We start from the raw sequence: 15,150 nt of genomic DNA, 5'->3' as shown, positions 1-15,150 counted from the left end.
AATATCTAAAGTTTTCAGCTCAGGAATCTTCATAATATTTATAAATTTTTGATACAAGTATAAAAAAGTGTGATAAAATGTGATAGTAAGTGTATTATTTATATATATTTATGATGAATTTTGTTTCCTGTTAATTTTTACAATTTTTAATTATGATTTATTAAGCCTTCAGATGAACAAAAATGAGTGACCGTGACGAGTTTGTTGAAGGGGGCGGAGCAGTGACTAATTTAACCACGCCCCCGGAACCAGAGGTTCTTCTACGGTCACGGCATTCAGTGCCTGCGGTCAGCCTTCAGTCAAGTGACTCTCACAGAGAATCTTCGTCTGGAGCTGGAAAGTGAGTGAAATAAAATATCAGGGTTTTATCTTTTCTTAAAAAATCATTTTCTCCCCCCCCCCCCCACAAACATTTTTTCTCGAAGGTATGTAATTTGTTCAGAGGGTTTTCGCCGAAGTTTCGAAAGGAAACTTTTTTCCCAAGATCTTCTAAAATAATTTCCTCCATCCCCCCGGGGAAGGTGGGTGGTAGGAGTAATTCTTTAAAATCTACAACGCTTTCAAATATATAAACTTTCCATATTATTATTTACAATTTACGTTTTGTCGATCATCTTTTTTCCACTTTTTCGACAATATTTGTTCGCTCTGGTATTTCAGAAATTGTTTTAAATAACTGAATGATTGAGAATAAGTTAGTATAAGGGAAAATGAATGAATTTTTGATTATGAAACATATTGAACTTTTCCACTTTTCTGATTAAGGTTTTATTTTCAGTCTGACGGATAGGAAAAAAATTGAAGAAAGCTTGATCCAACATTTATCCATGGATCTTCTCTCATGTGATGTTAAACTAAGGTGAGATCGTCTTCATGCTCGGCAAACATTCTTTATAATATATTTATGCTTTAATTATTATTTTCAACTACTTCACCAGGGCGGACACAGGATTTAAGTGAGGGGGTAATATTTTTTTCGTCCTTCTCTTCTGATGATTCAATTTTTCAATAAATATTAATTATTATATTTCCATTAAATAAAAAATAATCAAATAGCTTAAAATTGAAAAACACATACGATTTATCAAATTGGGAACATTTTTTGCCTCGAAATCTCAGGGGTTGGGCTACGCCCCTCCCTGAATCTGTCAGGGGGTGGCGAATGTCCCCCCGCCACCCCCCTGTGTCCGCCCCTGTACTTCACAATCACATGGAAGTAAAGGGATCCCGTGGTTAAGTAAAGTGTTAAAATTCCCGAAAAAGTTTTTGTACACATATTAGACCTCCTTTGAGATTAAAATAATACGCGTTATTTTGCTTTATTGTCCCTAAGGGAGGTTATGTAACGTAACGTCCCTTTGTTCGATCAGTTATGTTGGTTAAAAGGTGGTAGAGGTTTTTCCACATACAAATAATTATTATTTTGTAATGTGTATGTAATCTTTTGGGATGATGAATTTAAAATCTAACATTTAACTGCCTAAAATGGAAGTTAAGGGAATTTTACTTCCCAAGACTAAATTTGTCTACATAACATATTTATCGTCTTGTGAGATTAAAATTCGCGATTTTTTTCACGAAAACTTCGCAGAGGGGGGTTAATGTTATTTAATTATACCAAGGGACAGTTCAGTAATTTTAGATCCCTCTGTTGTGGGAAATCTTGTTGTTCAAACAGCTGTAAAAGACATACTTTAATAATTTCAGTTTATTCTCCGGAGCTGCTAAATCCTTCAGACATGATTCCGTCCTTTCTCCTTTCCCTCCTGCCTTTTTAGATGACACTGGTTCTAAGGATATTAAAGGTATAACAAATAAATGAAGTTGGAAAAATACACTTTTCACCTTTTATAAAATGAAGATCAATAGAAAACCTTACAAAACTACATTAAAATATTATAAAGATATTGTTTGGTCGGTTTAAATAATTTGTTTTTCTAGTCTGGCTTGTAATTATCTATTCTTTTCTTTCCTAGCCTTTCAAATAATAATAATAATAATTTTAAACTTTTAGCTGTTGCTCTTTAAGGCACCATTTCCCTGCGTTCTATAAACAAAACTATTCATGCATTTTTTAAATAGATAAATTTCGACGTTTTCTGCCAGAATTTTTTTTTTAAATTTAAATAATCCAAAATTTATGTATTGCTGTTAAAGTTCTACCCGTTTGACTTTTATTGGACACAATCAAACAAACATGCAAGTATAGTATATTAAGTATAGAAAATTTAAATTAAAAAAATAGGTGTTCATGATGCTCTTCTCGCCATTCCGCCACTTAATCGCCTTCAACGACAGCTAGAGCAAAACAGCTGTCAGCTGTCTGATCAACAGCTGAACCTCCTTTCCTGGGTATTCAACGGGGGACAGTCACAGCTGTCGCTCCGAACCATGACCAAAGTTGAGGGAATAGAGACCTTGAGACGGGTTGGAGTTAAACCAGGAGCTCAGATATCTCTCCCAACACATGCATTTGAAGTTAGAACAATCAGCACTGACAGGTTGGTATTTAAAGGAAACGCAATTTTAAAATCTCGCCTCCATTTAAAAAATGATACTTTCGATTCACTTTCATAGAGAAACCACAATAGAAAAATAGATTTTTATTACTTTTGACCAATGAGAGATTTGTAAAACATGTTGATCAATTATACTATCAAATTAAATCATGCTTTTGAACAATTTTTTTTATATTATGATTGAAGGGACTTGAAGCGTTATTTCAAGTGACCAAAGATTGCAATGTCCGATTCACAACCGTAGTCTTATTCTGATCAATAATATGGAAAGATATTGTCGTTTTCTAGGTTTAAAAGTGTTTAACTCTGATAATTCCTATATGTTTTCTTGCAGTAGAAATGCTCAAGCCACTGAAGTAGAGAAACCACAATTGCAAATAATAGGTTTTGATCAGACAAAGCTTTTTTTGGGGGTAGCGTTGTGAATCGGGCATTGCCATCTTTGCATGAGGGGTCACTTGAAATTAAGCGTACAGTCCCCCGAAGTGTTCGGATTCGGATCAAAATCACAATTAAGGTTCTTAAAGTTGTGAACATTTGAAGAAATAATAAATAAAAATTTTCTAGTTGGATGTCTAATACAACAGAAGAAAACAGTTTCTATGGATTTCACGGGAGTAGGTTGGATAACTGGTTTAGTATTCTACACAATGGACTTCAGCAGCATAGGTTAGCATTAACAGAATTTTAAAAATGTTAATTATTTGTTATTCATTTCTACTCTGATATGGAAATTTTGCGAGTTTTTCGTTCTGACCTGGAGTCTCGTAACTGGTCAAATTTAAATCGAAAAAAATGCTAATCAAAGGCCGGTCTGGGAAAAAAAATACTTAACACTTTTCTCTCTGACAGCTGCTTAATTATTATCCGATTATAATGAAACTTACATCACAGTGTCTCTAGAACCTTAGGATTTCGTCAACCCTGCTCTAAATAAATGCTATTAATATCTTGGGAAAGGGGTTGATCACCCTGCCCGGCTGGGATTTCCTATTCGCACACTACTTCAGATGATAAGAGATTTTCACATTTCTTCCTGGCAACCTTCTTTTTTGCCATGACCAAATTATTCTCAATTATTTTTTGACTTCGTGGTTATTGTCAGGTGTAAACCAAAGTTTGATTTAAACTATTGCTGACAGCATATGAGGCTGGCTGCTTTGGCTGTTTACAGGTTCGCCTTGTCAGCAAGGTGAGTCCTTGTGGACTATGTTAGTATTGATTTACTCAAGGATTAGGAAACAATTTAAGATAGTAAGGTAAATTCCTTTTTGCAGTGAAATATGGTCCCATCAGCTTATATTAATGGTCCCCGGCAGCTGTTCTACTTGTTGAAGAAGAAGTGAAGGAACTGGCTCTGCATTTTCCTGGAAATGGTTTGTTGCAGTGTTTTCCACTCTGAACATGTAATCTGGAACTTACGAAGCTTTTTAGAGTTATAGGGTTGTATTGAATACCTTGTCATTTTTAAGTCGGTTTTTGACCTCCTTTAGCTTTATAAACGTTTTTTTGCGGGTAGGCTGATCAGTTACATCCCCTAGAAATAGAGAGCATTTATTCAGAGCAGGGTTGACCAAATCCGAAAATTGTTTTAAAATGTAGTCCTAGCATCCTAGAGATAATGTGATATGAATTTCATTATGATCGTATTTTAATTAAGCCTGTGAGAGATAAAATTGTAAAGTGGTTGTTTTTTTTTCATCACCCTTTATGATGACTTTCATCTGAGATTGAAAGATTAAAGAAAATCTGTAACATTTTATGCCAAAAATTTGTAAAGGGAGTGTCCCAAAAAATATGATTTCGTTTGAATAATATTTTACCCGCGCTTGGTCGTAAATTGCGATTTTAGCTATTTTTATTTTATTTATAAAAGTAAACCCACTCAATTAAGAATCTCAAAACTAAGCTAAGAACATTTCCGTGGTTCTCCCGAGTTCCCTAATCAAAATTTAATGCAAATCGGACAAATAACCAGATTACAACGTTATTTAGATTTTTATTGTTCTCTAAACTGAGTTATTTCAGAGCTAAAACCTCGTTGTTTGGTGAGGGTATCTACCTGTCCAGTGAGCTGGGGGTCAGCCTGAACTTTATATCCCGGGGGATAGGTTGGGACGGTAGTATGCTTGGTTCATCTTTATCCTGCCTAGCTGTGGCCAGGATTAAAAACCATCCTAGTGTTAAGGTTAGTAGATTCAAAGATGGCAATGACCGATTCACAAAGATACCCTTAAAAGCTTAAAGTCTGATCCAAGTATGAATTATATATCCATGTTTTTGTTTAAACTGTTCATTTTCATTTACGGTTTCTCTTTAAAAGTGACTTTTGCAGTCTTGCAAATAAGAAACAATAGAGAATTTAACTGAAAATAACTTCTATCGATTTCCTCATTTTATATCAGATCAAGGTTTCAAGTTTCATGTTGTAAATCGGACATTGAGGGTCATTTGAAATTACTATTACAATTTCTTTACAAGGACTTCAGGCGTAATTTCCAAGTATATATAATATATATATGATTTTATATGATTTGCATGGCAGATTTACAACGGCACCCTCTAAACCTTTGACTGAGCAAAATAGGGAGATTTATTGTTCATCTAAAAAATTGAGAACTTTCAAATGCGGTTTCTTCGTACAGATGACTTGGTGTCTTCCATATTGGTACCTAGACACAGGTTTTAATGGTACCGCTGTGAATAGTAACTGAAGGATCTTTGGTTACTTTGATATTAAGTCAGTAGTACCTTTAGATCATTTTCGTATTGCTGTATTAAAACTTCTTCAATACTTGATGCAGTATTAAGATGATGGTATTTTTTTTATTTAATAGAGAGAGAAAATATAATCATAGAATATTCAGAAAATAAATAGAATTTCTACTTCAAGTGGTTGTCCTTACTTTGAAAACTAATAGCTGACATGTTTCTAGATTCACTGTGCTGATGCAACGAGGGGTCGGGTTGAGGGTAGTGAGGGAGGAAATATACCTGAAAACTATATTCTAGTCAGGGATAACCAGCTTATTCATATCAGGTAACTTATTAAGCTTTTTGGGTTTAACGTAAAGGGTTTAAAGGGAATGTTCGGGAAAAATGAAAATGTGGGGGTCAGACTTAATCCAGAAAAAGTAATTTGATCGCTAATGGTAAAATTTGTAGCGATTCAGCCTGATTTTTCGAGAAGACCCCCTTGAACAACCTCTTAGAATTTACGATTTTTAATTTTTTCTTTTAAATCCGGGTCTTCGATACTTAACATTAAATAACATTTCTGTATTTGTTTGATGATAAGGATGCACATTGTTGTCGAAGATATTGGGAATGTAACCTTAATTTTGATTGAAAAGAATTCAATTGTGTTCAGATACCTGTTCGTGTACGGAAACGAGACTGGATTAGCCGTACAAAGCGTGCTGTACAGAAACAGGTTTTCCAACTGGATTTACAACAACCGACTTCTTGTCCTTCTTCTGGGCTACGGAGGTCTTCTTCTCCTGGTTGGGATGTCCAGCTCTCCCTGGTTCAGGAGGCTTCTCAGGAAACTTGGAATGCTCCAGTAGTTTTGTTGAACACAGCGTTGGAACTCTCCAGTAGTCCTGTAGAACACACTGGGTTCAGGAGTTGTCTCAGGAAACTCGGAATTCTTCAGTAGTTATGTGGCACACAGCGTGGAACTCACCAGTAGTTCTGTAGAACACACTTGGTTCAGGAGGTTTCTCAGGAAACTCGGAATTCTCCAGTAGTTCTGTAGAACACACTGGGCTCAGGAGGTGTCGCAGAAAGCTTAAGACTCTTCTGTTGTACGCACTGTTTATCCAAAAAAGAATCGGCATTTAAACTGGTCAATTAAATTAATCGAATACCAACATTTGATTTTACAATTTGCAATTGCAACATATGTGTGATATCATATTGCGCCTTCTTCTTATTATAAAATGTATTTGCGTTAAGTTGTCAGATAAACAAAGTGGCGTGATTTGCCTGAGAATTAAATTTTGCCCCTCGACATTTTTTTCTGTAATTTGCACAAAGTTTTATATAATTTAATGTAAATATTTTTATTCTATTTATACAGTATTCATTGTTGCAAAGTGTATTTAGTTATTTTCCACCATTTGTTGTTTCACATTGACTAGACATTATCAAGTACACCAGTGTTAAATATAGATTTTATTTAGATATATTATTTTTAAGATAACTAACAGTGAAAAGATCAGGCGTACATTTTTTTTGACTTTTTTTCCTCTCTAAAATATATTTTTGCGAAGGATTTTAAGCCGTTTCAAATTTCGTTTGATATAATTCTCTTCTGTTGTGATTTTTTCTAGCTTAAAAATTCTGTTTGTTAAATATATGGATCGAGTTTTTGATTATTAAGAAGTCTTCTTGCCACAATTTATTACTACTGTCTCCGTCTTAAAATGAATAATACATGTTTAAATATTTATTTCTGAATTAGGACATTGCTCCTTCCATTCTCTCTGCGTTCCTCTCAGGGGACAGATGGGCAGGTTGGCAAGGAACATTCCTAAACAAATATTATTGAACAGAAATTTTGTTTTCGGCTTTGAAAGAGAGTTTAAACAATAAACATATATTTATTTACCCTCCAATCATGAAATGCCATATTGGATTCGCAGCGGTACACTTGGAAGCTAGCTTTGCCTTGATAAAATGTATTGAGATAACCAAGTTTTGGCAAATTCATTATTTTCAATAGTTTTCTCTTCTTAAGAGATAAGCTGAAATAAAGAAGAACGAAATCTTCTACACTGCAGTTGATGAAAGTCCTTAATCATGCATCACTCATCTAGAGGAAGACTTGAAAGTACAGGGTGTCCCATAAAACATGGGAAAATATTTCGATATCGTCTTTATAGATACATCTTTGATTTGTATAGTAATGCCTACGGAGAAAGCTGGAATCCGTCTTCGTCTGCTTTCTTTAAAATTTGGTTTACGTTCTGACTTCATCCGGTCGTACGAGTTGTACCTTCTAAGTAAACCAAGAAGACTACAGTATACAAACACATGAAACATGCCCGTCTTTATTTTTTATCTTTCACGAGAGATTACAGACACGAAACCATTTCCCGTTTTCATAAAATAAACTCTAGCCGACCTAATCAGATTCTTGCTGATAAAATCAGGTATTACAATGCATATTCTTATTAGTAACGATCTTGAATTCGTCACTCAATTCCCTTGTTTATTGGGACACCCTGTATGTCAACAGTCTCACAATTAACTAGAAAAGGTTAAATTTTTGCGATTTTACTGCATTGGAACGACTGTGTGGCCCCGAACCTCCATTAGTTTTGATTTTACCTACGAATTTGATGAAAGCAAATTTATCGGTTTACGTATTAGAAATTCAAAACATTTCTTTTTAACAGCTCTTTAGTAAGAAGCTGAAGAGTTATGATTAAAAACATTTAAGATTGAAATCTTACGTACAATTTTATTTAGGTCCTGGTAAAATGCTACCGAGTTTGAGCCTCAATATCAAGTTTTATAATCCCTATATCTTTGCAACAATTGATGCGGGAAATCGTTGATATTTCAAACCAGATTATTTGGTCGAGCAGCAGTCATAGTTTGAAATATCTAAGGTCTATACTCTATACGACATTGTGTTGCAAACATGTAGGGATTAGAAAATCGGAGTTTGCGGCAAAAACTCAGTTCTTTTAAAAAATCCTATTCTACTCTACAATGAAAACCAGAAAACTCTGAAATAGGAAGTTGAATTTCAGACTCAATGTATCTTTAATTAGGCCAATGAACATGAGACATGCCAACTGTGCAGTGAAAACAGACCAATTTAACATCAAATGCACTTCAGTATTGCTTTAATGTCTTCTTCCTAGTCTAGAGTTTTCTGGTTAATACTGCAAGGACAGCAACTCTACAGTTCTCTCATTAGTCTTGATATCCTCAATTTAATCTCAGTCCGATCTCTCTTCATTCGAATCTTAACTTTAAATATTCAAGATTAGGTGTTTTCCTCCACGCTTCTCTAATTTTATGCCTTTTAACCCTTTCATACCAGAGGGTTACCAGTAAAGGATGAGACTGTAAAGACGACCTAAACCTTGTAACATATGACGATTCCAAGGTTAAATTAAGTCTTCTGTCTTAAATAGATTCTTTTACTGGCAAAGAAAGAGAAGAGAATCATGAGTAAAAGGCAACACTCAACAGGCAGTATAATTGTTTCGCACATTTGTCTCTGAAGTCTCATCTTTTGTGGGTAACCCTGTAGGGTGTATTTAACTGAACATGTCGATTAAGTTTAATATTAAATTTCTAATTTCTAATCACTTCTATCTGTGTAACCTGATCGTGATATCTCAAACTTAAGTTATTTGATCTAACAGAATTCATAGTTGAAAACATTTAAGGTCTTGGATTGCAAAGATATAGGGATTAGAAAATAAAAGTTTATGGCAAAGGCTCAATTGAAGAATTCACTATCCCCCCCCCAAAAAAAAAAAAAAATTTCCAGTTGCACCACTAATTACCTACCCATTGCAAGGAAGATATCCATTCCCGTTATATCTATAGTTGGATTTTATCATCTGTTGCAGGGGCTTAAAGGTGGGACTGAACAAACAATTTTTCATTTGTAAACATTTTACATTTATTTTTGTTATTATTATTATTGTATTAATATTATTATTAATATTATTATTATTATTTTAATATTATTAAACTAGTATTACAACGATACAATTCTTATTTTCATTATTAATATAATATTATAAAGACAGGTTAAGAAATAGTTTTATTGTAAACAATAATAGGAAATAAAGACAAAGACCCCGGAATTCCTAAGAAAAGATTAATATTATAAATTATAAAGAAAACATATTTTTGTTTTTTATTACTATTTACAGTGACAGTAACATTTTAAAGGTACTTACATATCTACAAGACCTAAGATCTAATGTTCCCCCTCCGTAAATTCTGAGGTCGGAGTTTTTGTGTTTATTCTTAAAACGCTTGATATTGATACCCAAAATGGGATCTTGATTTAAGGATATAACCACCACAGATTATCGAAAAGGAATTAACTTTATCCGTAGGTCTACCCAAGATGGAGATCAATGCTTGATCCCGAGATCAACAGCACAAAAGTTCTGTAACTTCATGGCGCATTTTTTATTTTTATTTCTCTACGACACGATCGAAGGAGTTGCATCACAAGGAATATACCAGCAATTCATATCTTGTCGAAAAACTTTTAGCTGACCTTGACCCACCACTTTAAAATACAACTTTCAGTTGACCTTGACCCTCCACTTTAAAATGGTATGTCCGATTTACTATACCCTTTAAAACATTTGTCTGGTCAAGGCTAGGGTTTCCAGCGAACTAAGACTTTCGCAAAAAAAATGCGAAAATGTTATTTCGTTTTTTGCAAACTTTTTGCGAAAACGATACGAATATCTCGGTAATTTTTTTGCGAAAAAAAATCCGCGAAAACCATAGCTGCAACAACTTGTGGAATTATATCTGCTCTGAGAGCTCAGCATTAGAAGTTTTATTATATCATAATTAATAATATCCCCCCGAATTTTTGCATTTGTTTTTTCGCGAAATTTTCCTATTGCGCGAAAATTTTGCATTTTTTTGCGAAACAGATTAAATTGAAAAAAGGCGAAATTTTGGCGAAACGATTTACCCTTTTCGTTGGAAACCCAAGTCAAGGTTGAATGAGTTGTCCTTATTACTATGGCGAAACTTAATTTTTTTTTATGTAGTTTCTCTTTAAACGTGGTTGCTGAGATATGCTGCTGAGATATTGAAGGAAATTGTCAGAATTCAACTTGTTTTCAGAGAAGAACGACGATATCTTCCTATTGTTCGATCCTCAGATAGAGGTTAAAACGGTACTATTGTCAATCAGGCATGCCACTCTTTTTATTTTTGTATAGCCACCTTAAATCACGCCAACAGTCACCAACATGAATTAATTATGAAAGTTTATTAAGTTTCTATATAATTACCTTGGATCTTTAGGTTCCATATTCTGAACTACGTATATCTTAACCAGGGTTATAATAACGGCCATTGCCACTATTATCCCCATAGCTATGTAAACCTAAATATAGAAACAGAGGCTAAAACTTTTGGATGGTATCTGCAACTCAACTCGATATCCACAATATAAACTTTTAAATCCACCAAGAAATAATATGATAAGACATGATTCAAATGAAAGTGGTGACTGGTGTCCGACGTTATTAAAATTTTGTTTTGCCAGAAACTCTGATTTTTAAATCACTCTTATGTTTGCAAACCCATGAATCATGATGTAGACCTTTGGTAAGTCAAACTATGAATTCTGTTCTATCAATAATTTAGGTTTAGATTGCAAAGGTAAGGATTAGAAAATTTTTTACCCTGACATCCTCTTCGAACTGTTTTTTAGCCTTTATCTGTGCTTCTTCTTCAGGAGTCTTAAAATAGAAAGAAATTATTTAGAAAAAGAGAATTCAAAGTTTTATTTCATGTTTTACTTGAAATTGTAAATAAATTTTAGATATTCTAGAAAAATGGTGTAATTTGTAATCCTATAAAGTTTAAGCCGGAAATGCAATCCTAGTCAAAAAAAAGAATTAAAGTCAACATAGAACATATTATTGACTAGACAAGCTGGACAACCCGGTGTTGCCCAGCTTTGCATTATCACAAATAGTTACTACCGCCGTTTACCCGCGCTTGGTAACAAATCATGATTCAAACTGAAGTGTTCGATGTTGCCCGTGGAATTTTAAAAATTTCCAAAAATTTTAGCCTTTGTTACCCAATGAGTTCCATCCAAAAATATCAGCCAATTTGGTCCAGCCGTTTGGCCTGATGAAGAGAACATATATATATATATATATATATATATATATATGCAACCAAAGAGCTTTATTTTATATATTTGGCACCATCGTATGTTTTGTGAATTACTGCATGTATTTATCCTGTTCTGTCAACAAGGGGAGAATTGTGTGTGTTACCTTGTAGACCTGGGAATCGTTTTTTTATTTTGAAAAGGACTGTCTTCGGTGTAATTTCAAGCGACTCTCCGTTTAGAGAGGGATATTCCCGATTCACAACTGTACCCCTCAAACCTTTATATAATCTATAATGTGGAAGATAACATAGTTTTTCCCCTTGAACATTTTTTAACTTTGAAAATTCCTACGTTGTTTTCCTGCAAAAAAATGTACAAGTCACAATTGCAGAGAAACAACAAAGGAAAATATCAGTTTTCAAAATTATAAATATGGATTTCTAATTTATTCTTTATCAGACAAAGAATTTGAGCGTGCAGATGTGAATCAGATATGCCACTCTATAAATCAAAGATCAGTTAAAATTACGCCTTTACACATTCAGTATTTTTATTTGTTTTTTTAGGAGGTTCACTTAAAAACTGCAAGTCTATAAAAATTAAAATTTTTCTTGTCTACGAAATTGCTTTTTTTAAAAACTCTGACAGAAGATACAAGTCTGAACGGCAAACGTTCATTAACAAACATGCAAGCAATTTTTAATTATGGATAACTTCTTAGACTTCTGCGAAGCCTCTTAAAAGCCGAATGCTTAAAAGAAAAATTGGCCCATCTCTATTACCTTGCTCTTTTCTCGTTCAACCTCCCCCGGAGCTAGGTTCAAGTCATCCAATACCTTCGGAGAATATTCAGTAAGATATTAGAATTTTGGACCAGGATAGAAGTATAGAGGAACCAGGAATAGGAGTATAAGAACTAGAACAGAGAAGAGGAACCAGGACTAGAAATAGAAGAGCTAGAACGGAGAAGAGGAACCAGGACTAGGAATAGAAGAACTAGAACGGAGAAGAGGAACCAGGACTAAGAAGAGAAGAACTAGAACGGAGAAGAGGAACCAGGACTAGAAATAGAAGAACTAGAACGGAGAAGAGGATCCAGGACTAGAAATAGAAGAGCTAGAACGGAGAAGGGGAACCAGGACTAGAAATATAAGAACTAGAACGGAGAAGAGGAACCAGGACTACAATAAAAACTTTTTCTCTGATAAGAAATCTTGTTTGTCTAGCTGCCATGCTGCAAGTGAAAAAAAACATGCTTTCAAATTTTGAGTATTGTTGTACGTTATAAATGTACTGTAAATACCCAGTGTATTTCGATTTCATATTTGTTGATGGAGCCTTTTTAAATTAAAATATCTGTCAATCCAAAATATATTTTAATTGTTTTGAAATCAACTTTCCTCTAGTATAAATGCCTCGTAATGTTTTATAATATGTTTTATGGTATCACACAACTTAACAATTATATGGAAGAAGACATTCACAATCATACATTAATTGTCATGTTTCGTGGGACACCCTGTATATGGAATAGAAGAAGTAGAACGGAGAAGAGGAACCAGGAATAGGAATAGAAGAAGTAGAACGTAGAAAAGGAACCAGGAATAGGAATAGAAGAACTAGAACAAAGAGGAGGAACAAGGACTAGTAATAGAAGAACTAGAACGGAGAAAAGGAACCAGGAATAGGAATAGAAGAACTAGAACGGAGAAGAGGAACATGAACTTGGAGATAGGGAATAAGGAACCAGATCTGTGTAGGGCATACTATGAGTTTCCGGGGACGAGAACAGAATGCGGATTAAGTAACTTTAGTACTAGAAGATGATTGGTATTGGTTACCTCTCCTGAAGCTTGCAAGGTCTGATTATTGGAACCCAGAACTCGTGTTTTTATCCCATCTATTGATTGAAAAATTTAACATAAACACAAAGTTATAAAAAATCAGTAGTAATGCCTTAATTTTAAATCAATTTGTAAATAGTATTTACAAATAAGGTTTCCGAAATCCTTGATTGTTTAACGGAACAAACAATTTGTTGATACATCATTAAGGTGTTTGTTTGCACCACTGAAACAGGTTGAAAACTAAGGTTACTACTGTATTTTAGACCCACCCTGTAAATAAATATTCTAACCTATTATTATTGTTGGAAAAGTTCTCTGGTATACTTGAGAAGTTTGAACCTAGAATTGAAACAAGTGACACCTACTGACACAATATTGAATTATCCTGCTTCGCCTAGCATTTGTCAACCTTTATCCGTCATCAATAGAAGGTATATACACGACATTGTCAATAACTCTGCAATTTCTGACCGTATTCGTCTCTTTTTTAATAATTTCAAATAATATCTTTTCTCAATTTATTCACAGCTTGTTTTTATTGTAAGACAGGAAAAAAATCCGCTTTTAAAGTTTTCCGGACCCGAAACCGGTATTATATGGAACCGAATCCGGATCCGGATACTGAATTAAAACTAAATATTTAAAAATTTAAGCAACTAAATCTTTAAACTTGATAATATAAAAGGAAAAACCAACGTGCAGCCAAAATCAATAGATGAAAAGATTAAAAAATTAAGTGGAATCTTTTTTTTTTAAATTAAAAATATTTATTTTTGTTACAATATGCAGACATTTTTTTCATTTTTGCCTGGTTCTTTGGAATGCATAAATATCAATGCTATCAAATTATTAGATTTAAAAATATTTAGTTAATTGCTTCCTGTTTTAACGATTACGAGACAGGTAAAAAACAGTTTCATGAATTGAAATTTCTTTGTTATGAAAAAGTTCAGCTTTACCTCGTTACTGCAATGGTTACAGATTACCACACAGGTCTTGGTTCCGCTCATTTCTAACTCTGCAAAAATAGTTAAATTCAAAATATGTTTTATCTTTTAACCAATAAAGGAGTATGAATAAAACAAAAATCAGATTCTGATAATTTAAAAAAAGATCGGTTTGAAAAACCAACTAATCAAAATGCATTTATTTTTAATAACATTTAAGATGTTGCTGAGATATTCTCTTTAGCTCTTTGCACTATTTTTTCCTATTCTTCCATTCTTTGTAGTCCTTTTTTCTTTTCATTGCACTATTTTTCCTCTTTCTTTTTTTTTGTTGTTATTTTTTCTTTTCTTTGTACTTTTTTTCTCTTCTTCCTCTCATTGTTGTCCTTTTTTTCTTTTTATTGCACTATTTTTTCTTGTTCTCCCTTCTTTGTTGTCCTTTTTTCTCTCTTCTTCCTCTCTTGGCTGTCCTATTTTTTCTTTTCTTTTTAATTTTTTCCTTCTATTTGTTGTCCTCATTTTCTGTTCCGTACTTTTTTCTTATCTTCCTTTTTGTTGTCCTTTTTTCTTTTCTTTGTATTTTTTTCCTGTTTTTCCTCTTTTTGTTGTCCTTTTGTGTTTGTACTTTTTTCATTCTTTTTTCTCCCTTTGTCCTTTTTTTCTTTTTATTTTTTTCCCTCTTCTTTGCTACCGGTACAGTTTACCTGTAATTTTACCAAGATAAATTCTTTTTCTATTCAATTTTTTTTTTTTTTTAGACTGTGCTTCTTGATTGCGACCTTAAATGAACCCTATTTGATTTAAGATTACTTAAATTAAATTAAATTAAATTAAGATGTGTGAAATATTCAGGTTTCAAGTTTCCAAATGTTCACATGTTTAAATAAAGGTGTGTGAAATATTCAGGTTTAAAGTTTCCAAATGTTCACATGTTTAAATAAAGGTGTGTGAAATATTCAGGTTTAAAGTTTCCAAATGTT

The 15,150-nt window shown here is 33.4% G+C and overlaps 2 protein-coding genes across 2 annotated transcripts; one reads left to right on the top strand and one right to left on the bottom strand.

Moving 5' to 3' along the window:
* The first annotated feature begins 23 nt into the window (after window positions 1–23).
* Window positions 24–6,706, top strand: LOC111697037 (mono [ADP-ribose] polymerase PARP16). The gene is made up of 8 exons (XM_023466904.1): window positions 24–340; window positions 779–859; window positions 1,708–1,805; window positions 2,246–2,501; window positions 3,087–3,188; window positions 4,548–4,707; window positions 5,456–5,559; window positions 5,890–6,706. Exons 1-8 carry the CDS (start codon window positions 183–185, stop codon window positions 6,083–6,085), a joined length of 1,155 nt encoding a protein of 384 aa, XP_023322672.1. The 5' UTR covers window positions 24–182; the 3' UTR covers window positions 6,086–6,706.
* Window positions 6,707–6,956: 250 nt separating this feature from the next.
* Window positions 6,957–14,251, bottom strand: LOC111697038 (uncharacterized). The gene is made up of 8 exons (XM_023466905.1): window positions 14,183–14,251; window positions 13,514–13,562; window positions 13,218–13,276; window positions 12,159–12,212; window positions 10,934–10,990; window positions 10,538–10,632; window positions 9,054–9,131; window positions 6,957–7,053 (listed from the first exon to the last, which is right to left on the bottom strand). Exons 1-8 carry the CDS (start codon window positions 14,231–14,233, stop codon window positions 6,981–6,983), a joined length of 516 nt encoding a protein of 171 aa, XP_023322673.1. The 5' UTR covers window positions 14,234–14,251; the 3' UTR covers window positions 6,957–6,980.
* Window positions 14,252–15,150: the final 899 nt, after the last annotated feature.

The sequence above is a fragment of the Eurytemora carolleeae genome, unplaced genomic scaffold (assembly GCF_000591075.1).
Source record: "Eurytemora carolleeae unplaced genomic scaffold, Eaff_2.0 scaffold270, whole genome shotgun sequence".
NCBI classification, from domain to species: domain Eukaryota; kingdom Metazoa; phylum Arthropoda; class Copepoda; order Calanoida; family Temoridae; genus Eurytemora; species Eurytemora carolleeae.
Note: the sequence above shows the minus strand (reverse complement) of the source record. Positions and strands in the feature narration are given on the sequence as shown.